Source organism: Candida dubliniensis, chromosome 1, assembly GCF_000026945.1.
Source record: "Candida dubliniensis CD36 chromosome 1, complete sequence".
Classification (NCBI taxonomy): Eukaryota; Fungi; Ascomycota; class Pichiomycetes; order Serinales; family Debaryomycetaceae; genus Candida; species Candida dubliniensis.
The window spans coordinates 2,126,693-2,153,457 of NC_012860.1; the positions used below are offsets into that span (position 1 = coordinate 2,126,693).

A 26,765-nucleotide genomic window follows, 5' to 3' on the forward strand; every position below is an offset into this window, starting at 1 on the left:
TGGAATTTTTTTTTTTTCATGAAATATTCCGTCGTAACAATCATAAATCATCCGTTACAGGGAAACTCTTTTGTCAATAACAAATGTCACAATTGCCATTCATTGTTGGAGCACCAGGTAAAGTAATCATTTTTGGTGAACATGCTGCAGTCTATGGGAAACCGGCTATTGCTGCTGCCTTGAGTTTGAGATGTTATCTTTTGGTTTCTCCATCAATTGATTCTAATACTATTAGGTTGCAATTCCCTGATATTAAATTAGATCATTCATGGAATATCAAAGATTTACCATGGGAAGAGATAAAACCATATTTGATTTATGATAGGGAAAACAAACCACAAATACCTTCAGAATTGGTGCCGGAAATCGTCGACAAGTTGTCCAACTTTTTAAACAGTTTTGATAATAAAATGCATTACTATGCTTGCTTTTGTTTTCTTTATTTGTTGATGAATTTATGTGATTCAAAAGTACCGGGAATGAATTTTATTGTTAGGTCAACTTTGCCTATTGGTGCAGGGTTAGGGTCATCTGCTTCCACGTCTGTGTGTTTATCATCTGCCTTGGCACTTATGGGTGGTTGGATCAATAAGCCACTGTTGCACGAAAATGATAAATTGGATACCGCTGATATACCTGATTTGGAGTTTATTGATAAGTGGTCATTGATTGGGGAGAAATGTTTCCATGGTAACCCATCTGGGATCGATAACGCGGTGGCTACTTTTGGAGGAGCTGTGATGTTCCAGCGAACATCGACTCCTGAACAACCGTCGATTCGTACGAATATGAGAAATTTCCCAGCGATAAAACTACTTTTAACCAATACTAAAGTCCCCAAGAGTACTGCCGATTTAGTTGCTGGTGTTGGCAGATTGAATGCAGAATTTAATCTGATCTCGTCTTCGATATTGACAGCTATAGAACACTTGTCGCAAGAAGCTTACAAAGTTATGATGAACCCAATGTTTGGCAAAGAAGAAACAAACGTTTTGAGAAAGTTGGTGAATATTAATCATGGGTTATTGGTAGCGCTAGGAGTATCACATCCAGCTTTGGAAACAGTAAAGATCATTGGTGATAAACATAGAATTGGATCTACTAAATTGACAGGTGCTGGAGGCGGAGGCTGTGCGATCACTCTAGTCAATGATGATGTAGAAGAATCTGTCATACACAATGCTATCAAAGAGTTTGAAGAAAATGGGTATGAGAGTTTCGAAACTTCTTTAGGTGGGAAAGGTGTTGGTATTTTGTTCCATGAAGATTTCAGGGATACCACAAAGTTCTCAGAATCTCAATTTTGCAATTACGTTGATCGTGCCGCTATTGAAGGTTCGTTAGGAATGGCAAATGTGAAAGAATGGAAGTTTTGGTGATGCTAATAATTTGATAGAGTGCAGTCACTGGTTAAATGAATAGATAAATAATAATAATAATAATAATAATAATAATAATAATAAAATATGCCTTTCTATTAACGATCTAATCAACTTTCTTTCTAGTTCTATATACCTCTGTTGAATTCTAATTCTTCGATATCATTGCCATCCTTGTCCTTTAACTCATGAAACTTGCTTTCTAATTTGCTCACACCTAAAACCCTTCTTTGTGGGAAAACAGCTAATGCAAAAGGCAAAGCAACTAATGATGTGGCAAAGATTAACCCGATATTTACCAAAGTTTCAACACCTTTGGATTTCCCCTTCAAAAATCTAGTTTGTTGCAATTTCACTAAAATCAAAGGCGGTATAACCATGATAGGGGTGGCATTAATCACCCTACTTGCCGCTGTTTCTCCTACAGCATACCAGGCTGCTTGCTTGGAAGTCCCAACCTCATTTCCTCTTTTATCAAACACAGTTATCCCCTTTTTCAACTCTTCACTTCTCATTAAAAATACATTAACAATACCTGCTGAGACAACAGCTGCAAATGGAACTAATCTGCCAAGAATCATTCTTGTGTTTGGCTTTAATGACTTCAATCTGGGTACTAACGAATTTAATCCTAATGCAACGGAGCAGGAGGCTGAAACTGCCAATGTATAATTAGTGATAATTTGTTTAGTCGTTAAAGGATGTGACTTGTTGGCATTGGCGGTATTAATTGCAACATTCAAGGATTGGTTGGCAATTTGCCAAAACAAAGTGCCTGCTGTTCCCAAGTTTGGTGTCAACATACCTGCTGTTACAACAAGGTTTGACAAAACACAAGAAGACATTCTAAATGGCAAAAAAACAGTTTCACCGGTATCTGGATGTAAAGTAGAATCCAATACTTTTTTAGCTCTCCAAAGCTCAGGACTCATTTTGGCTGTAACTCCATTTTTATAATCCCAAACCATTCTCTTAGCAGTTTCAATGTCATGAGATGTGTTCAACAACATCGTGGGGTCAGAAATTTCAGCACAGTGTTTGACTCTTCCCCAGTAGGTGGTCAAGTCATATTTCGACTGAGGTAAAGAAACAGGTCCTGGTATTGATGATGCCATAGTAGTCTATAGATGGAATTCTGATTCGGTTCTTAATCTGTTCCACCAGTGTGACTAATAGAAAAGATTTCGATTTTTATTTTTTTTTTGTGTGTGTGTGGGACGAAAGCCATTAGGTTTTCTCGGTGAAATTTTTTAATTCTAGATTCTCTAGTTCCAAGCATTCTCTATCTAAATATATCTACTTCATGTGATGCCAAAAGTGGGTACTGTATTAGGTATCGGTGTTGATATTGTGAATTCTACCCGATTTGAAAGATTGTTAACCGCGAAAAGCACGTCTTTCGGGACAAGGCTATCCAAACGAATTCTTCACCCAGAACACGAATTGCCATTGTTTCAGCAGATGCATTCCCAACGACAGGTTCAGTATCTAACCGGATCTTGGGCGGCAAAGGAAGCATTGTTCAAGACGTTGGATTTCAAAGCACAAAAAGAGTTTAACTTCAACCAATGGTACCGCTTTCATGATTCGAACGGGAAGCCGTTTATTTGGAACGACTTCTACAAATTACCTGATGAAGAATTCCATCTCAGTATCTCACATGATGACTCTCATGTAGTTGCTACAGTGCTTCGTCAAAAGGTTTACCAAATCTAAAGTACAATGTATAATAAACTATAGAATAAATATGGTACAATAATGGTTTGTCTATTCCCATTCGACTGTAGCAGGGGGTTTGGAGGTGATATCATAAGTGACACGAGCAACACCATCAACCTCATTGACAATTCTGGAAGCAACTTTTTTCAAAAAGGCAGCTTCAAAAATAAACCAATCAGCAGTCATAAAGTCAAGGGTTTCGATTGCTCTCAATGCAATGACTTGTTCATAAGTTCTTTGATCACCCATAACACCAACTGATTTGACTGGTAACAAAGCAGCAAAAGCTTGCGAGATTTGTCTGTACAATCCAGCTTTTTTGATTTCCTCAATAAAGATGGCATCGGCTTCACGAGCAATTTTAACTTGTTCCTTGGTAACTTCCCCCAAAACTCTGATGGCCAATCCTGGACCTGGGAAAGGATGTCTCCAGACCAAATCTTCTGGGACACCCAATAATTCACCTAAATGACGAACCTCATCTTTGAACAATTCTCTCAATGGTTCGATTAATTTCAATTTCATATCTTCTAATAAACCACCGACATTGTGGTGAGTCTTGATTGTTTGAGATGGGCCTTTGAATGAGATCGATTCAATGACATCGGGATACAAAGTACCTTGTAAAAGATACTCAATTTCGGAACCGTCACGTGGTTTAATTTTAGCAGCCTCTTCCTCGAAGACATGGATAAATGTATTACCAATTATTTTTCTCTTCTTTTCTGGGTCCGTGACACCTTTCAATCTACCCAAGAATAAATCGCCAGCATCAACCACGGTTAAATTGATACCTAAACCTTCATCAAGAGTTTTCTTGACACTTTCTGTTTCATTTTTTCTCATAACACCATTGTCAACGTAAATGGCATGGAAACGATCACCGATGGCTTCTTTCATAATTTTTGCACCAACAGTAGAATCAACACCACCAGAAACAGCACCAATAACTTCAGCAGTTGGTCCAACTAATTTCTTAATTCTAGCAATCTCAGTGTCAATAAAGTTTTCCATGCTCCAGTTGGTTTTGGCTTGACAGATGTCTACAGCAAAGTTCTTCAACAATTTCTTACCTTGAACAGTGTGTGTAACTTCTGGGTGGAATTGAATACCGTAAATGTGTTCACTTTCATTGGAGATACCACAGAATGGTGAGTTGTCTGAAGTAGCAACAACTTTAAAACCGGTTGGCAAGGCATGCAATTTGTCACCGTGTGACATCCAAACTTGAGAGTGATCAACTCCGTTGAACAAAGCACATTCAGGATCTTCAACATTCAAAGTAGCCGGGCCATATTCTCTTTTGTCGCCTCTGGCAACACCTTTACCATTAATCCAAGCCAATTCTTGCATACCATAACAGATACCCAAAATTGGAACACCCAATTTGAAAATGTCATGATCAACATGAGGGGCATCTTCAGCGTAGACTGAGTATGGACCACCAGATAAAATGATACCCTTTGGTTTCCAAGACAATTCAGCAATCTTTTGAGTACATGGCAACATTTCAGCGTAAACATTGAATTCTCTCAAACGACGAGTAATTAAATGGGAGTATTGAGAACCAAAATCCAATACCAAGATGGTATCGAATACTTTGGAAACTTCAACAGGAACATCGTCAATATTAGCACTCATTATTGGGAAGTATACTTTCTTGTAAAATTATCTCAAATTCAAGCAAGGAGAGGGTGTTTAATTAATAAACCACCGAAAAAAAGAAAAAGATAAACTACATCTCTAAGAGGTTACCAAAATTTTTTTTTTTTTTTTCTCTTTTTTCCAACAGAAAGTGCTTTATCTCAGAGCGATGAGTATCATCTACTCATTCTCTCAAAAAAAAAAAAGAAAATGTGATTCGTAAATACACCAAATATATTTCTGACTCTGATGTATTTGGTAGCGAGGATGTAGACTTACCTCCAACAAATCTTTTGCATTCCGTCGGAGCTGCCAGAATTATATTAATTGTTTCGTTTTATGTTATGTAAGACGGTGATATAAAAAGTGGTCCTTAAGGTTCATTTTTTGAGTATTTTTTATTAATTACTGTGTTGTGATTATTTTGTGATGTACCTCATAATTCCAACACAGTTCTTTATAGCATTTCTCTAAAGTCTTGACAATTCTGGCAAAAAAAAAAGTATTGCTTATCTATTTCACTAATCTACTAGTATCAATTCGAATTGTTTTTGAAGACAGTATTTGTAATTTTGGTAATTTTCCGGATTGTTACCTTGTTAATCAAAGTATTTGTTACATGAGATCTTTACCTCCCCCACGAGTCACTCGAGCAAGAAAATGGAAAAGGATCAAACGAGCAATAAAAAACTTATTTTCCAAAGGATATATATCTGATTATGGTGTATTTTCCAGAATCCAAACAAATCATTATTCAATCTCCAAAATTCGTCGTCTGAGGTTTTCCACTCGATTGGTTAAATCTAGAAACGACTTGAATATTGTAAAACGAGCAAACAGAGGTTTCAAACTAGCTAATTATATTAGTCGTGCTAGTAGAAGAGTTTCCGTACCTGGTTTAAAAAGAGGGTTACGTTCGCCAAAATCAAGAATGGATTTCAGAATCAATTTTTAGCTTTTAAATAGTTAAGAGTGACAAAAATAAAACTGATTTGTGATTTTCAGAACGAAGAAAAAAAAATTATAGCGCGATGAGACCAGGCATCGAAATATTTCGGGTCTATTTTTCTTTTTTTTTTTTTTTTTTTTTTTTTTTCAGTAAAAAACTCTTCATAATCCACTGCTTAGCAATTAATCACAACTAAAAATGTCATCAGCAGAGGACAATAAAAACCAAATAAAGATAAAGTTCATCACGAATGAGGAAGATGAATCATTACAAGTTGCTGATACTCCTCTTTATGTGCCTGTCACTCTTAAGAGATTTGGGTTATCAGAAGTGGTAAATCATCTCTTGGGAAATTTCAAGGGTGAAGATGAAACCAAAGCACCTATTCCATTTGATTTCCTTATCGACGGTGTGTTATTGCGTACTTCAATTGAAGATTATTTGACGAAAAATGGGTTATCTAATGAAGCTTTTCTTACATTAGAATACACCAGAGCAATTTTACCACCCTCATTTTTGGCCTCTTTTAATAATGATGATTGGATATCTTCTATAGATTCAATTAACCCTACCAGCAAAATAGTCACATCCTCCCAATTATCTATATCGCAACCTAAAATTTTGTCTGGGTCATACGATGGTATTGTTCGTACTTACAACATGTCAGGAAAAGTTGAAAAACAATACGTTGGTCATTCTGCACCCGTTAAAGCTGTAAAATGGATATCACCAACAAGAATCGTTTCTGCGGGTAACGATAGACAAGTTAGATTATGGAAGACTTCATATGAAGAGATAATAGACGAAGACGACGAAGAAGAGGTTGAAGACGGTAAAACTTTGGCACTCTTGGAGGGCCATAAGGCACCGGTTGTGGATTTAGCTGTGGATACAGAAACTCATAGAATTTTATCTGCGGGGTATGATCATACTATTGGGGTCTGGTCAACAAACTATAAAGAAATGACATCAATTCAACCCTTAGAGTATGATTCTAATGTTATTTCTTCGTCCTCTAAGAAAAGAAGAAAAATGGCTGTTCAAGATGCTACAATTAGACGTCGTGCTCCATTATCGTTGTTGCAAGGTCATCTGGAACCTGTGGAAGGAGTAATATTTGATGCCAATGATTCTACAGTGGGGTACTCTGTTTCTCAAGATCATACAATCAAAACTTGGGATTTGGTCACTTCAAGATGTGTTGACACCAGAACCACTGGTTATTCATTACTATCAGTTTTGCAATTGCCACAAGTTAACCTCATTGCTAGTGGTTCTTCGGCCCGTCATATAAATTTGCATGATCCAAGAGTAACAACTACCAGTAATCAAACAATTAACAAATTAATGGGACATACAAACTTTGTAGTAGGCTTAACTGCTTCTCCTCATAATCAAAATATGTTTGCTTCATCCTCACATGATGGTACTGTCAAAGTTTGGGATATTAGAGCAGAAAAATCTTTGTATACAATAACAAGACAGGACGGGTCGACCAATTCTAAAATATTTGATGTTTGCTGGGATGATCGTATTGGTATCATAAGTGGAGGTGAAGACAAAAAGATTCAAATCAACAAAGGATCCGATATATCTAAATAGAATATAGCTAACTGGCCTTTAATATGTGCCTACATAAATGGAGTAATAATACTAACTAGAACTTGTTTTCTTCTCTGCCACTAGCAAACATGTTAAGTCCATAATAACCTTGCCACATGCTCTCTTTATCTGTCAAATACCCAACAAGTCCAGTTTTGTCACCTAATGACAATTTGTCGTAAATCGTGTACACTGAATTATAATCTTTCCATCCTAAATTCTTACGAAGTTCCTTCAATTCATCGGCATTTAATTCCACTTGAGCCGCTGTACCATATTTCAACGGACCAACATTTATCCAATATCCTCGTTCCACGTTACCAGATGGTAGTGTCAAATCCTTTATAACATCCAAATAATCCAATAAATTCTCAGCCGTATCAATAAAAAATGCGGTTACTACCACAACATTTTTATACATATCTCTCTTGGGAATCTTGAAATGTCTAAAATCTTGGTTATGCAAATGTAAGGTTTCTGGAATTTCCCCTAAAGGTTTAAACTCAAACGTTCTTAATTGAGATTCTGTGCTGTAAAAATCAGAGCAAGTATGAATGTATGGATACAATGTATAATTTTTGTCTGATTTGGTATAGTTGAAGTCAACAAAGGCATTCATCAACCCGGAATATTCAATTGAATGAACAGCACCAAAATCCCATTTAGCAAATGCATGAGCTAACCTACCTAATCCGGACCCAGGGAAAACCAAACAAGTATCTTTTTTAGCCTCATAAGGGATCAAAGATGATAATTGCAGGGCCACGTACTCGTATATGGGTAATAATTCCAACCCAATATTCTCTGGATTCCAATCACGAGTATAATGACCCAATGCTTCAATCACCCGATAATTTGAAGCAGATGTTGAGCTTGCATTTTTCTTATCGGAATTTAATAAATCAAAATCCTTTAATGAAACGCCATACTTGGCAATAGCATTGTCAGCCACATCATTGACAAACTTATAATTGGCACTAATGGCATTGTCTATTTGATTCAACTTCTTCAAATATCCAATGTCTTTACACACCTTCTGTTGTTTGTGTGACATGAGTTGAAATAATTTTCTTCTTCGGTCATTTTGAGCTTTGGAACTGGTTTCGTAGTTTTTCAAAGATTGAATTGCTGTTAAAAGCTCACGTTTTTGAACCTCATTTAAATTGATAAAATTTTGATAATTAGAGCCAGCATATTTAGGAATATTGGGGACGGGTTGCTTCAATGTCTGCTGAGCATTCTCAACGATTGATCTAAACATGCTTGTACGAGAAAACATGTTTGTGAAAATAAACGTCGACACTAATATAGGAACTTGCGATTTATGATAGATAAGCGATAGTAGGTAGTAGACAACTATGCAAAGAGGGACTGTTGTTGATATGAGTTGAACATCCAGTAACATTATCCAAGAGAAAGAAAAAGGGCAGGAATTAAATATTACCGAAATTACGGAGAAAGCGGTAATTGCTGCGGTATGGGAGTTTGTATGGTAAAAATAAGGGGGGGGGTGATAAGTAGATTGCAAATGTACTTAATTGACAATCATTCCATCACCTTCTATTTTGAGGAGAGGAAAGAAAGGAGATGGTTCGGTTTTTTTTTTTTTTTTTTCGGTGAAGCTAATTTGCTTGCAAATAGTAATAAAAGCTTCCTGTGGGCTTATATAGTGTATCTTCCATTATACTCAGTTTTGTATAAATTCGAATTTCCAGAAAGTCAATTTAAATGATATATCTGCTTGGAAAACTCTATCGTTTATATCATTGAATCATCATCCTATTTGGTATGGCTCAAACAAGATGCAAATAAGAATTTTGTTGGGGCACACGATAAATTTCATACAACCCGCACTATTTTTTGTTTCTGATTGTCAGTTACATAAACGGAAATTATCATGGACTTTTCATACAAACAAACCAATACGGTCTGATAGTATAAATATTACAGAATTTGCATTCATCAGATATACTCTACTGGAAAAAGATTTTTTTGTGATTGTAAAAGTTAGAGAGCCAATACACCACCATTGCTATTATGAAGAATTCCAACTATGACTATTCCGACATTACCCCTGTTGATATAAATACCGAAGAGCCTCAAATATGTCAAATTTTGTATGACGAAGATTATAAACAAATCATGGGGATGTTGCTTGCACTTATGAAAGCGGAAGAATATTCTGAACGTGCATTGTATATTACTGAATTGGGTATTAACGAATTAGCATCACATTATACCATATGGATCTACCGATTTAATATTTTGAAAAATTTACCTAATCGAAACCTTTATGATGAATTAGATTGGTGTGAAGAAATTGCTTTGGACAATGAAAAAAACTATCAGATTTGGAATTATCGACAATTAATAATTGGTCGAATTATGGAATTAAATAATAATGAGTTTGACCCTTATCGAGAATTCCCCATATTGGAAGCAATGTTAAGTTCAGATCCAAAAAACCATCATGTTTGGTCATATCGTAAATGGTTAGTTGATACTTTTGAATTGCATAATGATACAAAAGAATTATCGTTTGTTGGGAAAGTCATTGATACTGATTTGAAAAATAACAGTGCTTGGTCTCATCGATTCTTTTTGTTGTTTAGTAGGAAACATTTGACCACCGATACTATAATTGATGGGGAACTAAATTATGTTAAAGAAAGAATTATTAAGTGTCCTCAAAATCCAAGTACTTGGAACTATTTATTGGGTACTTGCGAAAAGTTTAATCGACCAATTACTCAATTAGAAGAATTCAGTTTACAATTTGTTGACTTGGAGAAAGATCAAGTAACGAGTTCATTTGCATTGGAAACATTGGCGAAAATATATAAGCAACAGAAGAAATATAATGAGTCGAAAACTCTTTATGGATTGTTGAAATCAAAATATGATCCAATCAGATCAAATTTCTGGGATTATCAGATTTCCCAACTTACATCAGTGTAATTGCTACAGTTGCTTTTAACAAGGTTAACAAAAAGAATGATGGAAACATAAAACCTTTTGTTACTTACTTGGTTTCTATTGTTTACCATCATTTAGTTGAGAAAAAGGTATTCTTTTAACCCCAACATTATGCATACTTAACATTATTGACACTATGTAATTCAGTGTACACCAGCGTATACCTCAGGTACTACCAGTAAACAAAAATACAAAAGAAATCTTTTTAGGAATGATTTCAAATCAATAAAGTAGTTGTGTATGAATTATACTAAGTTGTAGTTGTTGACACATTAAGCTCTTGGTATGTGTATCTACTTTCCCCACATTTCTTGTATAAGTTGAATTATACGCAATAATTCCAAAATTCTGACACTTCTTCTCGGTGTGTTGCTTCATTCAAAACCACAATGTAGTGTTCTATATCAACAATGCTGAAAACCTGGAGCTTATAAAATGTGTGAGAAATCCAATTTGTTCTAATTAACACAGCCCAATAATTGCAAAAACGTCAACTGTTTTCTTTTTTGCAATTACTGATTGGATTTACTCGCTGGTCTGAGCTGAAAATGAACTGAAACACTACTACTAAATTCGTGAGGATTATGGTTCAGAGACTAAAAGTATATAACACTGCATTTTTTTTTTTTGTTGTTGCTGTTGTTGTGTTGTATTGGTTTGAGTGCTCATATCTGAAATTGAAGTTTACTATCTCGTTAGATTTGTTTTATAAGTGTTTCTGATTTGTGTGTGAGGCTGGATGCTATTGTTCTTGTTGATGATACCGGATAATTAACTAACTGAATTTGGCCATAAAATGCGAAATGCAGGTTGGGTTTTTACTAATTTAAATTTGTTTTAAACACCTCTTTTAATAGGACTTTGTTACTGAAGTCTAGACCTGGTTTTGAAAACCCAAATTGGATACTGTACACGAAATAAATACTTTTTGCACGACTGCCGATAAAGTCTGAGCTTTTCTCTCCTTTCGGGGCAAAGCTTAGCTTTTGCAAAGATTTCACTTTTTTTTGTTTGAATAATCAACCATTTATTTTAATAAATTCAGGAATTCATTCCATAACTAACGCTTAAGTCTCAAAAATTAATTTGAATGAAAAATAGTAGTATGGACTTTTATTAAATAGTATTGACTATTGTTGTGTCTCGTTACTAGATAAGTCGGCTGAAATCAGAATGGCTTAGGAAAAAAATCACTCAATGTCAAGTTTGTGTAAAATCTACTAAACACTAATTGGTGGTTTTTTTGTGTTATCCGAGGTTATAATGAAAAATAAAATAGAATTAAAAACTAGTTGAATTGGTTATGAAATAAAACAAAAACTATTCTGTAACCTCATTTACTAATTGCTTGTTTATGCTGTGGACAGCAAAATATTTGCAATAGTTATTCTGATACCAATTGCCAATGTTATGGTTTCAAAAATATTCAACATGCTAAGCTTTTTTTGAATTTGTATTTGGAGGTGGATTAATGAAACCAAAACTCACGTAATTCTAACCTAAAAGTTAGGTTTTTCACTTGGTTTTACTAAATTGCTAAGCTTTATTGACTGCATTTTGATGAAATCTGAAAGCAAGAAAAATGTAAAATAAAGAGAGAGTTCAGTTCTTGATTTCAATTGGTGTTGCATTGAATAAAGTGTTGTATCATTGTTTATGGATAATTGCAACATCATTATTTGCCTTGAATGAAAACTAAATAATAATAGTATTGGTTTTACAAAGAGAAAGATGTCATTGGTTGATTTGTTCTTTGTGTTGTTGGTAATGATTAAAATTGTCAAAACAACAATTCGGAACATACCCGTTTTATTGTTTTGATCTTTTTAGTAGTGGTATTGATGATAGTTAGTTTTTTGTTCTTAAAGGAGGACAAAATGAATTCAAAAAAGCACAAACGTAATTCCTATCACATCAGATTGTCTATACAACTAAAATCTAATTTAATTGAACAAAAGCCAAAAAAAAAAAAAAAAAATAAGAGAGAGATATGGGAATGGTAGTAAACCAGACAAATACTAAATTATTGAGATATTAGTTTTGTATTTGCTCAATTAGGCTAATGGTCGTTTGACCTTTGAGTTTAAAAAAGTTTTTTTTTTTGTTTGTTTATAGTCCTTTTTACTTTACAAATTTAAATAATGAATCTTTGATTCATTGAATAACATACACAGTGTCATCAACTACCTGTGATTATATAGTGTAGAGGTTATACATTTATACCAAAGTTGTTTTTTTTTTTTTGTCTTTATTTTTCACTGGCATATATACGTACAATAAAACGGTGTATCTGTTAGATTTAGTGCAGTGTCACAGAGTTAACTCAAGAAATCATGACATAGTTTATGTATACATACCGCACATATTATATATATATTCTCGTTATTTTCTATTATTATACTACTTTACTTAGATTAGAAGGCCTTTAGTCTCCTTTTATATATATTCAGCTTTCTCGTCTAAAGCTATCATTCTGCCTGTCTGTTCATATTACAATGACACAAAGTGTTTCTCTCAGTTTGCTCATCGTTTTTGTACTAGACTTGAATTACACGACTTGGGTTACACTTCCATATTCCAACAGTATCATGTGCACACCACTTGATTCCCCTTTATTGTTGTCAATGTGTCACAAACATTGCAAAACAGAATTGAACAAAACCGAGCAAAGTTAGTGTAGCAATAGCAAATCTAGAATCATCCCCGTAAATTGGCAATTTTACGTTATAAAAAGGGTGCTTGATTAGTATAATCAGCAGATTATTGATTTTTTTGGCATGGTTAGCTGGTTTATCTGTTGACAACATGTTTTAATTGAGCCCCAGTGGAACAGTTCTTTACCTTTGTTTAGATAAAAAAGAATTACTAACAACAAGCCTTCGTCGTAAAGTGAAAAATCTGTTCCAGTATTTTAGTTGAGGCTAGGCGCAAGATCTTTATGTATGAAGGCTGCCTCGATTTTATAATTTCATCAAATTTTCTACATATCTCGCAGATTCGCTTTTTTTATCTCATCCTCCAAGTGTTGCCTACCAACCTACTAGAAATCTGTTTACATACTATGAGGAGCACAAAGATATTGTGGAAATGTAACTGTGGTGACAAGCTAAGGCAAATATTACAATAGTCGTGTTCTCCTATTATTTTTACTCGGTTTTATGCTGATTCGAAATTTCATTATTTGTCCGATTTAGATTTATAAAGTTGTTCAGTAGTGACAAAATTGGTTAGTATAGAAAACCTATTTGGTTGAACTTTTCTCTTAATGTTTTATCTGGTTAAGATACGTTCTTTCTCTCCATATTAATTTTAGTCAAAAGTAATTATATAATCGTTGTAAAAGCCTCCAATTTCAATTCAAACAGAACTAATTCTAAAGCCATAGCATGAAATGGCTTTCTTTGTATATATACAAGGTTCTGAATAGTATATTCTTCTAACTATTTACACTGATTAATAGCCCTGTATCTTTCTAGAGGTATTTCCATTTTCGCAACTAGCAACAAACCCAACCAAATCTTTTTTTTAAACTTTTCCTATTTTGGTCCAACTTAACCCCTATTATTTAAAAGAAAATAAAAGATAAGAGCTGGTCCCACTGGTGGAAGTAACAACTACTAGGAAAGCTATCACAGGGTTGTATAAAAATCATCACCGTCTATCCTGCCAGTAAAAATCGGCAGACAATTTGAAACATATTCCCTTCAAAACATGCATCATTCAAAAATCTGAACCAATTAGAAGACGACAAGAATTGTATCGGGATTAGAGACCACCAAATGGTTTGGTTTAAACTAATACTAATAGCAACTGTTACCAAACTTCAATCTCGAATGGACTAAAAGTTTGGTTTACCTTGGAGAGTCAACAAAAAAAGCAAAATTTTGAACAGCTAGTTATATGTATTTGTGTATTTAAACCAACCAATCAGTTTGGTAAGAAACAGTGATTAAACTTACCAATAGTTAGTCACTTAACCAAAATTCCTGGTAAGAAAGTGTTTTTGACAGTTAATTGTCATGCACCGTGGCTTAAACAAAATTGTTGTATTACTAAAGGACAAAGGGTCGTTCCCTCTACATCAAAAAAAAAAAAAGAGAGAGCAGAATTAAGTGCGATGCAAAGGTTATTATAATGTGGTTTGATGTTTTTGAGTCGCTGTAGTTGTTGTTGTGGTGTGTCGATTGGATAATTGTGGGCTTCACTGTGTAAACCTAGTATCCTACACGACCAGTCAATTTATTAAAAAATTTTAATTTATTATTTTGATTAATTGATACCACACATTTACTGAGTTGGGGAAGGTAGTAGTAGTTATTATTATTATCAATTGTTCTCAATCAAGTAAGTAATCAATAACTTATGGAACAAGACAATAAAGTTTTTATTTGTTTCTTGTTTCCCCAACCAGAATAAGTTATAATAACAAACACTACAACCACAATTATGCATTTTTCCTTCACTTCCCCCCCCCCCCCCCCTCGGCAACCTTACACTCTTGTTTCAAACCCAGATTCTTCGTTCTCTCCCCCTATTTCTGGAGTAAGTCAAATTTGTGTAGTCGATGGCTTCAATTACGGAAATCGTTAAAGTCAAGAGTTCTAAATATCGTAATATATTGTTCAACTATTCTTTATACATATTCCCAGTACACGTATATATAAACATTCCAATGGGCAGATTGGTTGGGTATTATTTAGTGTCCAGCCGGAACTTGAAAGAATAGAAGTTTAGCATCCAAGTGGCAAATATTGTGAAAAATAATAGAACAAAAAAAAAAAATGGTTGTTGTTCATTATATACAGGAGAATATTTCAGACGAAAAAAATAATTAAAGATTTTCAATTTTTTAGTTTTCCCAAAAAGCTAAAAAAAAAAAAAGAAAATAATGGCAACACAATATCCCAATACTATATTATATTATATTACCTACATTTAAGAAGTTTGAATATATATAATATATAAGAAACCAAAAATTACAAAAAAAAAAAAATTTGGAAAAGGAAAGCCAACTTAATCTCACAGAAATTATCTTCAAATTTATATTATTCATTACTTGACCTTCTTTTCTTTTTCTATATTTTATATTTGGATTACTTATCATATATCAGTCAACTATTCTTCCTCCTGCTTCAAAAAAAAAAAAAAGACGTTGAATTGCCAATCTACTGACATAATACTAAATTGAAGCAAAAAAAAAAAAAAGAAACAACTAAAAATAAAAGGAAAAATCTACAAGATTCACATAGTCAATCAAGATTTATATATTTTGGTTGGTTCTTTATAAAAACATTTGATACAGAACATTCACATATTAGATCCATAATTATTACAGACTCTTTGATATCTAATAAAAGATCGCCAATACAATGAATGATTATGGAGGACTAGGTATAGTTCTTGAGGAAGCAGAGAATGAAAATAATCTATCAAATCTAAGTCAGCAATTGAAACAACAGGTCCAACAAAAGCATACCAGTATATCATCACGACAATCAAGTATCGTTAGTTTATCCAAATCTATTTCCCGAAAGACATCATCAGCATCACTAACTCAAACCCCAGCTTCTATTACCACCGATAATGAAAGACTACCACATCCTGAGACGCAGTCACAGCAACATGAACTTGAAGGTGAAAGTGATAACGACAACGATGAGGACAATGAGAGAATCACCAGAGGTTCGCGAAAAAATTCAGCCTCCAAAATTACGACGGAAATACTATTGCCGCCACTACCAGGCGCACTTGAAGATCTAATTACCACCACACCAGTTGCTGTCAACTCATTTACGGCCAATGGTTGTGATGACAGCGTTTCCACTGGATCAGACAATGCCTCACATGAAAGTTTCAATTTGGGTGAGTTTAACCAAATTTATCAACATTCAAAATCTACATTTTCCAACTCGGCTTTGAATTCTCCGAATTTGCAATTGAACCAAACCAATTTACAAGTGTTTCCAAGTGTTTCTAAAAATGGTATTAGTGAAGTGCCAACCAATTCTAATGGGAACACAAGTAATGTAACAACTATTTCTCAAGTACCACTACCACTTCCAACAACTAGTACAACCACAACATCCACAGGCAACGAGAAAACAAGTCCCTTAAAAAGATTGAAAAATGGGATTAGAAAGTTATCACTCACTTCAATCACTAGTAGCAATAACAGCAGTAGTTGTTCCACCCCTACTGGTGCCAAATTTTTTGCCAACACTACTACCACTAGTCCAGCCAATCCAATTCCGATGCGTCCAATTTTGAGTCCAATTCAAGTTGTTAAGCCACCTCAGCCACTGCATTCAGTATCATCGTCGACATCAGCCGATTCATCTTTTTCTTCTAAATTTGAACGAGCTCGTGCGTCAAGTCAAGGAACAACAATATTTACTCCTGTCACTCCTCCAATTACTACTTCCCCTGTTATAACTATTGGTGACGATTTAGATTGTACCAAACGGACATTATCCAAGATTGAGCAATCTTATTTTGATTCCTTGACTTCACAAACAGTTAATTCGATTGAAGAATTGATTACGGTTGAAGATTTATTGAATTATCTGCAATTTTTGATTCAACAAAGAACAGCATTAGATGATGTGTTCCAAAAAACCAAGGAAAGGTTACAGGCAAGTGGATGGTGTTCCAATCACGATTTAAACAATTTGCAATTGCAACAAGATTCATCTCGTTGTCAAATTGATACCTCATTATTGAAAATTGAAGAACGATTAAATCGTGAGTTTTCGTGCTCAGTATTGGGAAATAGTACTCCGACTAACCCAATAAAGAGTGGTGCTAACACTACTACTCATTCTAAACACAACTCAATTACAAGGTCATTAGCAGGTGACGATATTAGAGAACCAATTGTTAGTCCAAGTTTAAAAGTTTTAGAAAGTAGATGTGTTTCATTCACAGAATTCTAAAGTTCAATAAGAATGGAATTCTTACACATTAATGACAGATATTTTTTTATTTTTTTATGTTTATGATTGCCCTTTATTTTGATGATTTTCAAGGTGGATTCCACCTAAATATTTATTTTGATGAAATTGTTCCAAAGTTATTTTTTGTATTGCTTATTTTTGTTATTATTGTTTTTCATTTTGTTTTATGGTTTTTTTTTTATCAAACTTGGTGTTAGTTATTATTGTTATTATTATATTACAAGGGGGTATCGGTTTCCATTCATTCATTCATTTACTTTTCCACATTCATTTGACTTTTTTATTATGTAAGGTTTATAGAGTTTTTTTTTTTTTTTATTACATATTTAAAATATATCCATCATTTTCATATTGATCATAATTTTATGACAAGTTTTTGTAAATGACGAGGTGGAGGAACACTGAGATTCCCAAATCTCTTCAAGTGGATGAAGTATGGGGGGCGGATGTTTTATTAGTTTGAGAAACCTAGACCGCCTGGAACCTCGCCTCACTTTTGTGTGTGGTGGTTATTTTACATTTAGGTGGGCCAATTTTTGCTTTAGATAACCTGCGATTGAATTTACTAGATTTATTTGTTCTGTCCGCCTGATTATGCAACATTGACTATACGTTTAATCTAATCTGCTTTCAATGAACTATTCTTTCTCATCATCTCAGATAGCCAATCTGCATGGATTAAATAGTGAAAATTTGATAAATTTTGCTAATGAAATTTCAAAAATATTTGACTAAATTATTTAAAATGGTTGGTCCCAATGTCCACCCCCTTATAATTAGGAGATTCCGAAGACATTGTAAGAGAATTGCAATAATGGATAGATAGAAACTTTGATATTTGTCTTCATTACATGCCCGGTAGTCTTACACACACTAAATAACATATTGACCCACTCTTTTTTCTTTGAGTGTATATCGAGAATCCGTAGTATGTAGATTCTTGGAATTAATAATCAACTTGGAAAGCTTATGTGTGCGTGGTATTGTATTTAGTCTTGAAAAAACTCTAGCTAAATTACAACAACCAATCAATATCAAGAGGTTGCTTTTCCTCAATCTTAAATTGGATTTTTAGAGTATTAGCGGAGTCATTTTCCAGTTTCATTCAATTACCATATAAGTCGAATTCATATACAAATTAGATGCAATAAATATAAACTGATTACACTTTTTTAACAAAATAAAAGTGTGGTGGTGGGTTTTCAAATTGTTTTTCGTTGTGTTCATTTTTGACCCGTTGCGATAAATGGCTCCAAACTAAATTGAAAAGAAAATTTTTACACAAGGTCATCGCACCTATTTGTAAATTTTCATCCATTTTTTTATACTTTCTGTTCATATAATAATAAAAATAATATATCGAAAAACCAGAATCCAAGAATGCTATATATAAAAAGAGTAGACTTAGTATGAGGAGTTTTTCGATTGTTTCTTTGATCTAGCATTCTTTTCCCCTCCACTTCATTCATTGGTTTAAATGGTGCAGTGAATAGAATGCAATTTCGTATCAAAGAAAGAAAGAAAAGAAGGGAAAAACAAAGGAAAAAAAAAAAAAATTTCATAGTGAAGAAAACTATTTATACTTAACAGTTGCTGGCTCTGTGGGTGTGTGCGTGCGTGTGAGGGGGGCCAAATCAATTCTAGGCGTATCGAAAGCTATAACCCTAATTAACTAAAATAATTGTCACAAATCTCTCCGTTATCTAATACACAAGCAAGCACACCACTACCACCACATATCTATACTCTCTTTAGAGGAATAATACTCACGCAATTGGTTAATATTCTCTTTGTTCTCATTCCTGCAGCTTTTAGCTTACACTTTGCAATGACTAGATCTGGCCATTGTTGAATCCCAAAAAAAAAAAACAAGTAGCAATTGAATAAATTGAAATTCAGGGATAGATGAAAAGAACTAGCTAACAATTTAAACAATTAGTAATAGATTTTAGACTTTAATCCAGAACTCTCTCCTGTCCGAAGCATGTATTGATTGCTCGTTCATAAACAATGTAGAATAATCACCTCCTATGAAGTTTAGGATATGCAAGTGGCAATAACATGTGCTATTGCTCGGCGGTTTAAGTTTCACTTTCGATAGCTAAGTAGTTGTGATGGTATTGTGATTACTGCATTGTTTCTCGATTGTTGGTTGCTATATATGTATGGTAATTGAAACTTGTTTAACATTATGCATGGCGACAGGAGATAGTATACACATTACTTGTTTTTATACACTGAACAGCCAGTTAAATCGGACTTATGAGATACTAGGGGTTAAAGAACTTGGCAGGCTTCACCAGAAGTTAGACTCTTTGAACAAATATCTCCCACTTGTGTAAATGTGAATGATAATTTGGTAGAGCACCACACCTTAGTCAACAAGATTCGTAGTGTTTACTCCTGACCTATATACAGGATTTGTCTAACATTTATGTTACTAGGGAGGACAAGTAAAAAAAAAAAAATCTTTATACCAGCTACCAAAACTACAAATGAATGACCAATGAGGTGGAATCCATTTACCTATAAATGATCTTTAAACGATACTTATTCAAAGGTAAACCAAAACCAAAATTTATAGAAAAAACTGAATTCCATCATGAGTATTCCATAAGACCAGATACATTTGCATTTCGAGTACCAACAACTACCAAGAAACTAAATCCTATACAGTCGATTTACCGTTATGCAACAAATTTTCCGTTTGATCTGACTCCAGACACAGTTTATAACTCGTATCCCATGACAAACTCAACAAAGCTAGCTAGACTCAGCCATCGACCTTCACGAGTGAAAATGACCACGGGGGATTTCATTGAGGATTCATTATATCATCCGAGATATGGGTATTTTTCACAACAAGTGGAAATCTTCCAACCAGAAAAACCATTTGATTACAATAATATCGAAGATATCGATGAATTTATGGATACTTGGCATAAATCATATGAACGGTATGATGTGATAACGCCTCCTGCATTGCCGGCACCTAATTCTTCTTCCAAATTTGCTTCCATGGCTCATGCAATCCAACAACAAGATAGTCAAGTTGCTCCTAAATATAGAAAATCCTTACAATTATGGCACACGCCCACTGAATTATTTCATCCTTATTATGGAGAAGCTTTGGCAAGATATATACTTGTCAATTATAAATTGAATGTCTATCCCTATAACGATTTAATAATCTATGAAATGGGTGGTGGTAACGGGACTTTGATGTGTGATATATTGAATTACATACGTGAGCATCAACCTGAAATTTACGAAAGAACTCAGTATAAAATTATCGAGATTTCCAGTCAGTTGGCCAGTAAGCAAATGAAGAATGCATTGGATAATAAATTAACTTCTCAAGGGTTGGATTCTTCTAAATTGGAAATTTTCAATAAATCGATATTTCAATGGAAAAAAGTTGTTGATGACCCTTGTTTTTTTATAGCATTGGAGGTGTTTGACAATTTTTCTCATGATTTAGTACGGTACGATAATGATACTGGCAAACCGTATGAAGGGAAAGTGGTTATTGATGAAAACGGTGATTTTTTCGAATTTTTCACTCCTGAATTAAGTTATTATACAAATGCTTATTTGAATTTGAGAGAGAATAGTAAATACTCAATCTTGCAACAATCTTCAACCGTTGGTGGTTACTTGTCAGCGTTGAAGAGTTTCTATAGTGATGATGTTCATCCACTATTACATTCATCAGCAAAATTGAAATTGAAAAATACCATATTGCCATTTGATAGTAATTTGACACCAGGAGAATTCATCCCCACTAGATTACTACAATTCTTTCAAATTTTAAAGCACCGGTTTCCTAACCATTCCTTAATATCGTCAGATTTCAATTATTTGCCAAAGACCATTCCTGGCTGTTTCAATGGTCCTGTGGTACAGACGGTTTTGCAAAATCGAATGGTCGATGTGTCAACATATATGGTACACCAAGGGTATTTTGATATCATGTTTGCTACTGATTTCAACATAGCAAGTGAGATGTACAAGCAAGTCACATCAAGAGTTCCTCGAGTGGAGTCACATCATGACTTTCTTGAACAGTGGGCTGACACTGATATAACGACTACAAAAACAGGAGAGAATCCAATGTTGGATTTTTATCGAAATGTTAGTTTTATGGTAAGTTAACTTGTATATGTATATAGAGAAATAAATTTAGATCACATTTAAACTTAAAATTATGGTATGTAAATAAATTAAAAAGGCTACGAAAATAAATAAATGTGTTGGTGGTGGTGGTGGTTATTATAATGTGTAGTTGTAAGGTATTGGGTAACTGGTTTGTATTTGTTTTTTTTTTTTTTTTTTTTCAGTTTCCAATCTAATTTAAGTCGATAAAGTTGCCCAAAAACCCAGTTAATCCGTCCAATGTAATGTTATCAGATGTGACACCAGGACCCAATTCAGACCCAGTAATTGAATTAAGAATCCCTTCGAAGTAAGAATTCGTTGAGTCGGAAACGTTTGGATAAGAAAAATTGGTAATTCTGGAAGTTTTCTTACATCCCTTGACAACTGGTAAACCGTCAAATCTTGCTTCTAACCATGTGATGGCTGCCGGAGCCCCAACAAGGGTTTCAGTGATATGACCATTTAATAAATCCTCAGAAAATTCAAATGATTCAATCCCCCAATCACACCAGTTTTCATAAGTGGCATGGACATTGGTGATTGGAACAATGGAATCCAACGAGCCATGATACACAAAGATTGGAATGTCTGGTAGATAATCTTTGTCCATTTCCATCAAATTATTTTCCAGAATAGTTCTGTTCACCACTTCATCCTTAAGTAATCCATAACCTCCAGGAAAAGCTCTATCTTCTCCAGTGAAATACTGATCATTAGCGAAAAAAAGAATAGCCCCACCCATACAGTGTTCAGTACCTTGACGTAAATTGTCAGTAGCAGCTTTGGAGACTTTTTCAAAAAGAGCTTCCTTGAAATCAGGATACTCATTAGCTAATCCACTTAAAGCATTTGGAACCAATCCAGCAAATAACCCACCATCAGTGGCTTCAGCAGTAGCGGTAATATTAGTGACAAACCCACCAAGAGCTGCACCAATCAAATTTTTCTTTAATTCTGGTGCATATTTAGGTTGCAATGCTGCAGCCCAACCAGAAGCTAATGAACCACCAGAATATCCCCACATGGCAACTTTTGCATCGCTGTTAATTCCAGTATATTTGTTGGATTTTAAGATTGCTCTAATGGAATCCAAGGTGGCTTTTCCAGATTGCCTACCAACAGTAAATGTGGATTTTGGCCCTTCATAGTCAGGACTGACAATGTAATAACCTTGTTTCAACATGGGGACCATTAATGTCATGTCGACTTGAGTAGCTACAGTTGACCATGGAGCACCATACTGCATACCATAAGAAGGTGAACATTCAATATTGGAGGAATCCTCAAAAGTCTGATAAGAAAGGACCTTCGATGGGTCAGCGTTGTAAGGTTCAATAACTGTGGTAACAATTGCTGTTGCATTTCCAAATGAATCTTCAGATCTAACCAAAAGTTGCCATGAATTTTTAATATCAATTTCAAAGAACATACTGCTGAGCTTATTAGGGGTCTTTCTAAGCTTTAAAATTTCTCCTAATTTTGCAGACTCGTAACCATCAGGGGCATTATAAAAGTCGTCCGCAAGAGGTGACTTTACAGTCAATGGGGAGGCAAATATTATTGATATGAAAGCAAGGAAAACAGCGATGCCTCTCATTATGAAGTCGGTGGGAACTGATTGTCTGATTAAACTTTATAAATCTAGGTTTTAAAACAATGTCCAATCTTATGTCTATTTATATGGTAAAGTTTATTTTTATTCCACACATCTTGTCAGAACCGAGCTTGGGTTTTTTAAAGAAAAGGTACAGCATCCAGAGGAGGAGGTGACAGGAATTTTCCTTTTTAGGTTAATGAAGAGGCGGAATTGGAAGACATTTGGTTTGTAAGCTTTGGCTAGTTAATATTAGAAGAGTGCTCGAAACTAAATGAGACTATTTTTTTTTTGGTTTTACAGAAAATAACATAAACCTAATCGCTAAAGAGTACATGTGAGGAGATATTCACTATTGTCAATCTTTAGTTCACTCAAATGTTAGGTCCAAAAGTTTGCCGTTTTGGGAAATGTTGCAAAAGAGAAAAATTAGACCAAAAAAAAAAAAAAAAAAAAAAAATCTTACCATATTTCAGAACTTCTAAAATATTGATCAATCCTAAAAATGAATGTGATTTTTATTTACATTTTATCCTATTTCTAGGCCAGAGATGTACTTAGTGATAATGAGCCGAGTTAGTTTTGAAGTAGGACCATTAGTTAATTCTGAAAAGGAATTTGGAAAATGTTTCCTGTTTTGGTTTTAAAATAATTCCGAACAATTGTTAAGATTCAGTGAACATGTATTGTCAAGGTGCCAGTATTCCCTATGACAGATACATGCTAGTTTGAGTGAAAGTTGCATTATATGCTACATTCATTGGTCAAAGGGGTACCCAGAAGAATCACATATAATATTCTGTTAAATGAAAATACACGAGCAAAAAATAAATACTACAATTAATTTTGTACCTCTAATATTGGTTTTTGTCACCTAAGGCAAGTTGTTTTCAAAAAATTTTGATGTACTATATGTATTGGAAATGCTTGTACTGTAAGTTGCTGTGTGTGATATACTCGGTTATAGTGAAGTAGTTTATCAATTGCTAAACTATTGGGATGTGAATACCTTGTGTTGGATCTGCTCGAGTGGTTTTACTCATCAATCAGACCCTTTCGAAATCAATAAATGAGTTTGGAAAAAAAAAAATCGAACAATTTGACAGAGGTACCAAAACACAAAAGTAAACTATGAGCCCAAAATTGTGATTGAAGTTTTTTTTTTTCTCAGAAATTGAAAACTGATTATCCCTCAGCAATCTTTTCCATGTATAGAGCATTTCATGAAGTAGCAGTTTTCCTCCAAATGAAATATTACTGTAAGAGTAAAATGACGAACCTAAATGTTTATATTCTTGTTTTTCATAACTAGAATCCAAAACAAGTAATCGCTATTTCATGCAATGCGGGGTTTCAATTAGGTTCGTTGTAACTGAATTTTTAATTTTATGAGATTTTTAATACCAAAACTAGATATTTCAACCAAATACAAAACTATCTTAGAAACAAAAATATTAAAGAACTTTTTATCAAACAATTTGCTTGACCTCGGCGTAGAAACTTCTTAAATATACTTTTTAATGTATCCAAAAAAACTACTGCTGATAGATTTGTCGGTGTTAACTCCAGCTCCTAAGTTGAACCCAAAAACTGTTTTAGAAATTCCTTCAAAGTAAATACGACTTGAGATCGAAATACCTGGATATAGTAAGTTTGAGGACCTAATTGTACGTTGGCATCCATTAACTGCAGGTTTGCCAGAAAATCTTGCATCAATCCATGACAAAGCGGCAGGAGCTCCAGTGAATGTCTCTGCTAAATGACCTGCCAGCAAATCTTCAGCAAATTCGAGTGATTTGATCCCCCAGTCGCACCAAATCTGATATTGAGTATGAGCATCTTTAATAGGAATAATCTCATCTATGGTTCCATGATAAATTAAAACAGGAATTTGAGGTAAATAGGTATTGTCCAATTTTAACAACAAGTTGTCGTGGATAGTTTTGTTAAAAACTTCATCTTGTAAAAGCCCCCACCCTTTTTCAAAAGCCCTCTTTTGTCCCGTAAAGTATTGACTCATCGGATAGCCAACAAGAGAAGCAGCCAAACAATTCTGTGATCCTTTTTCCATGCCAGATCTTGCACTAAGCTTGACCTCTTCATATAATTTCTTCTTGAAATCAGGGTATTCGTTTGCCAATCCATTTAACGCAAGCGGAATAAAACCTGAAAACACTGTTCCATCAACAGATTCTGCCACAGCAGTAATGTTGGCAGCAAATCCACCAACAGCAGCTCCGATTAAATTATCTTTCAACTCTGGAGCATATTTTGACTGTAAACTTATTGCCCAACCAGTGGCCAAAGACCCACCAGAGTAACCCCACAAAGCAACCTTGGCAGTTCTTTTAATCTCTGAAAAGGTTCCGGTTTGCAACGCTGCTCTTATTGAGTCTAAAGTAGCTTTCCCAGACTGTCTACCTACTGTGAATGCAGATTTGGGGCCCTCGTAATCAGGAATAATAACATAATAGCCGTTTTGTAATAAAGGAACAATTAGTGTCATATCAATTTGAGTGGTTACTGTTGTAACTGGAGACCTGAATTGCATGCCGTAGGAAGGTGAGCAATCGATATTAGAGGCATCCTCCCAACTTTGATAAGAAACTAGTTTTGACAGGTTTGCATTCAATGGTTGAATAAGAGTAGCGACAAAAGCATTTGGATTTCCAAAAGAATCTTCTGATCTGATTAAAAGTTGCCAAGCACTCTTGATAAGGATAGGTAAATATAAACTACTTGGAACACTTGGTGTGTTTCGAGTTTTTAAAATATCTCCTGGCTTAGCTGCTTCAAACCCAACTGGGGGTACATAAAATGAATCTTTGCTGGCTGGTGTTAATCCCAATAAGGAAGCAAAAATATTTGGTAAAAAAAAAAGGAATAATATCAAGGTTTTCATGAATTGGAACATTTCAAGGTATAGAAAGAAAACAGCCAAAAGTAAAAAAGAATGAAAGCTATTTTAAAGAGTTTTCTATGTTTTTATACAGGGTATGAAGAGGAATGAATGGCTAGAGCTGGCCAAGCCAAGAGGAGTGTGCAATAGTATGGTACTGTTTATAGTTCTATTATTAAAGAAGTGGAATTTTGGGGTAAATCAAAACCCCAAATGAACATGACAATGGCAGAATGTCAAAAACAATAAGACCTGTAATTTTCTACTCTAAATCATTTATTTGATGGCATTTCTACATTCGTAGGAAATGGTATCTTTGGAAAGTTTCTGCCTTGGGGCATGTTGCAAAAAAAAAAAAAAATAAAGATACGAAAATAAAAATGTGTGATAAGTTAAATAATCAGTTAAAAATTAGAGCTTCAATGCCCCATTAGGTCATGCTTATGATATCGATTCCGAAAAAGATATTATATACAAAATTGGCTATCCTGGTAAAATGACATAATGAATCTTAAAACAAACAATCTGCATTCTTATGATGGTGACACTAATCAAAACACTGAGAGTTTCATAGGAAAAAATATAACACTAATTAAACTGCTCATATAATCTATAGCTTTTCTTATCGATACATGCCATACATACAAAATGCCCATTTTAAGCTTTATCAAGTCTTGGCATTACCTAAAGTGGTATATTGAGAAAATATAAAGAACTGTCTTATTTATTGCTTTGAGAAATATAATCAATTTTCAATGACATATCTGTTGTGATTTCTCCAAAACTTTAAAAGTTAAAACCATCTTCTGGTGTATACCTGTTACAGGAAATCTTTCTTTAGGAGGTGAAACTAGATGACACAATTTAGGCTGTCATGTGTATGCTGACAAAG

At 34.3% G+C, this 26,765-nt stretch overlaps 12 protein-coding genes across 12 annotated transcripts, besides 1 other annotated feature; 7 read left to right on the plus strand and 5 right to left on the minus strand. All coding sequences in view use genetic code 12, as the record gives it.

Annotated features, from left to right (window-relative positions):
- Positions 1–83: 83 nt before the first annotated feature.
- Positions 84–1,379, plus strand: CD36_08920 (mevalonate kinase, putative; the record flags this gene model as incomplete). Its single annotated transcript, XM_002417491.1, has 1 exon — positions 84–1,379. The coding sequence occupies one exon, from the start codon at positions 84–86 to the stop codon at positions 1,377–1,379; it is 1,296 nt and encodes a 431-aa protein (XP_002417536.1).
- Positions 1,380–1,507: 128 nt separating this feature from the next.
- Positions 1,508–2,494, minus strand: CD36_08930 (conserved hypothetical protein; the record flags this gene model as incomplete). Its single annotated transcript, XM_002417492.1, has 1 exon — positions 1,508–2,494. The coding sequence occupies one exon, from the start codon at positions 2,492–2,494 to the stop codon at positions 1,508–1,510; it is 987 nt and encodes a 328-aa protein (XP_002417537.1).
- Positions 2,495–2,687: 193 nt separating this feature from the next.
- On the plus strand, positions 2,688–3,095 carry CD36_08940 (conserved hypothetical protein; the record flags this gene model as incomplete). The annotated part of the gene is made up of 1 exon (XM_002417493.1): positions 2,688–3,095. The coding sequence occupies one exon, from the start codon at positions 2,688–2,690 to the stop codon at positions 3,093–3,095; it is 408 nt and encodes a 135-aa protein (XP_002417538.1).
- A 51-nt stretch (positions 3,096–3,146) lies between these two features.
- CD36_08950 (GMP synthetase, putative) lies at positions 3,147–4,739 on the minus strand (the record flags this gene model as incomplete). The annotated part of the gene is made up of 1 exon (XM_002417494.1): positions 3,147–4,739. The coding sequence occupies one exon, from the start codon at positions 4,737–4,739 to the stop codon at positions 3,147–3,149; it is 1,593 nt and encodes a 530-aa protein (XP_002417539.1).
- A 622-nt stretch (positions 4,740–5,361) lies between these two features.
- CD36_08960 (conserved hypothetical protein) lies at positions 5,362–5,697 on the plus strand (the record flags this gene model as incomplete). The annotated part of the gene is made up of 1 exon (XM_002417495.1): positions 5,362–5,697. The coding sequence occupies one exon, from the start codon at positions 5,362–5,364 to the stop codon at positions 5,695–5,697; it is 336 nt and encodes a 111-aa protein (XP_002417540.1).
- A 192-nt stretch (positions 5,698–5,889) lies between these two features.
- On the plus strand, positions 5,890–7,293 carry CD36_08970 (microtubule-associated protein, putative; the record flags this gene model as incomplete). The annotated part of the gene is made up of 1 exon (XM_002417496.1): positions 5,890–7,293. One exon carries the CDS (start codon positions 5,890–5,892, stop codon positions 7,291–7,293), a length of 1,404 nt encoding a protein of 467 aa, XP_002417541.1.
- Positions 7,294–7,348: 55 nt separating this feature from the next.
- On the minus strand, positions 7,349–8,698 carry CD36_08980 (conserved hypothetical protein; the record flags this gene model as incomplete). Its single annotated transcript, XM_002417497.1, has 1 exon — positions 7,349–8,698. The coding sequence occupies one exon, from the start codon at positions 8,696–8,698 to the stop codon at positions 7,349–7,351; it is 1,350 nt and encodes a 449-aa protein (XP_002417542.1).
- Positions 8,699–9,330: 632 nt separating this feature from the next.
- On the plus strand, positions 9,331–10,251 carry CD36_08990 (CAAX farnesyltransferase alpha subunit, putative; the record flags this gene model as incomplete). The annotated part of the gene is made up of 1 exon (XM_002417498.1): positions 9,331–10,251. One exon carries the CDS (start codon positions 9,331–9,333, stop codon positions 10,249–10,251), a length of 921 nt encoding a protein of 306 aa, XP_002417543.1.
- Positions 10,252–12,560: 2,309 nt separating this feature from the next.
- Positions 12,561–12,852: a mobile genetic element.
- Positions 12,853–15,638: 2,786 nt separating this feature from the next.
- Positions 15,639–17,201, plus strand: CD36_09000 (conserved hypothetical protein; the record flags this gene model as incomplete). The annotated part of the gene is made up of 1 exon (XM_002417499.1): positions 15,639–17,201. The coding sequence occupies one exon, from the start codon at positions 15,639–15,641 to the stop codon at positions 17,199–17,201; it is 1,563 nt and encodes a 520-aa protein (XP_002417544.1).
- A 2,553-nt stretch (positions 17,202–19,754) lies between these two features.
- Positions 19,755–21,377, plus strand: CD36_09010 (conserved hypothetical protein; the record flags this gene model as incomplete). Its single annotated transcript, XM_002417500.1, has 1 exon — positions 19,755–21,377. The coding sequence occupies one exon, from the start codon at positions 19,755–19,757 to the stop codon at positions 21,375–21,377; it is 1,623 nt and encodes a 540-aa protein (XP_002417545.1).
- Positions 21,378–21,570: 193 nt separating this feature from the next.
- On the minus strand, positions 21,571–22,977 carry CD36_09020 (secretory lipase 1 precursor, putative; the record flags this gene model as incomplete). Its single annotated transcript, XM_002417501.1, has 1 exon — positions 21,571–22,977. One exon carries the CDS (start codon positions 22,975–22,977, stop codon positions 21,571–21,573), a length of 1,407 nt encoding a protein of 468 aa, XP_002417546.1.
- Positions 22,978–24,478: 1,501 nt separating this feature from the next.
- Positions 24,479–25,876, minus strand: CD36_09030 (secretory lipase 10 precursor, putative; the record flags this gene model as incomplete). The annotated part of the gene is made up of 1 exon (XM_002417502.1): positions 24,479–25,876. One exon carries the CDS (start codon positions 25,874–25,876, stop codon positions 24,479–24,481), a length of 1,398 nt encoding a protein of 465 aa, XP_002417547.1.
- Between the last annotated feature and the right edge of the window lie 889 nt (positions 25,877–26,765).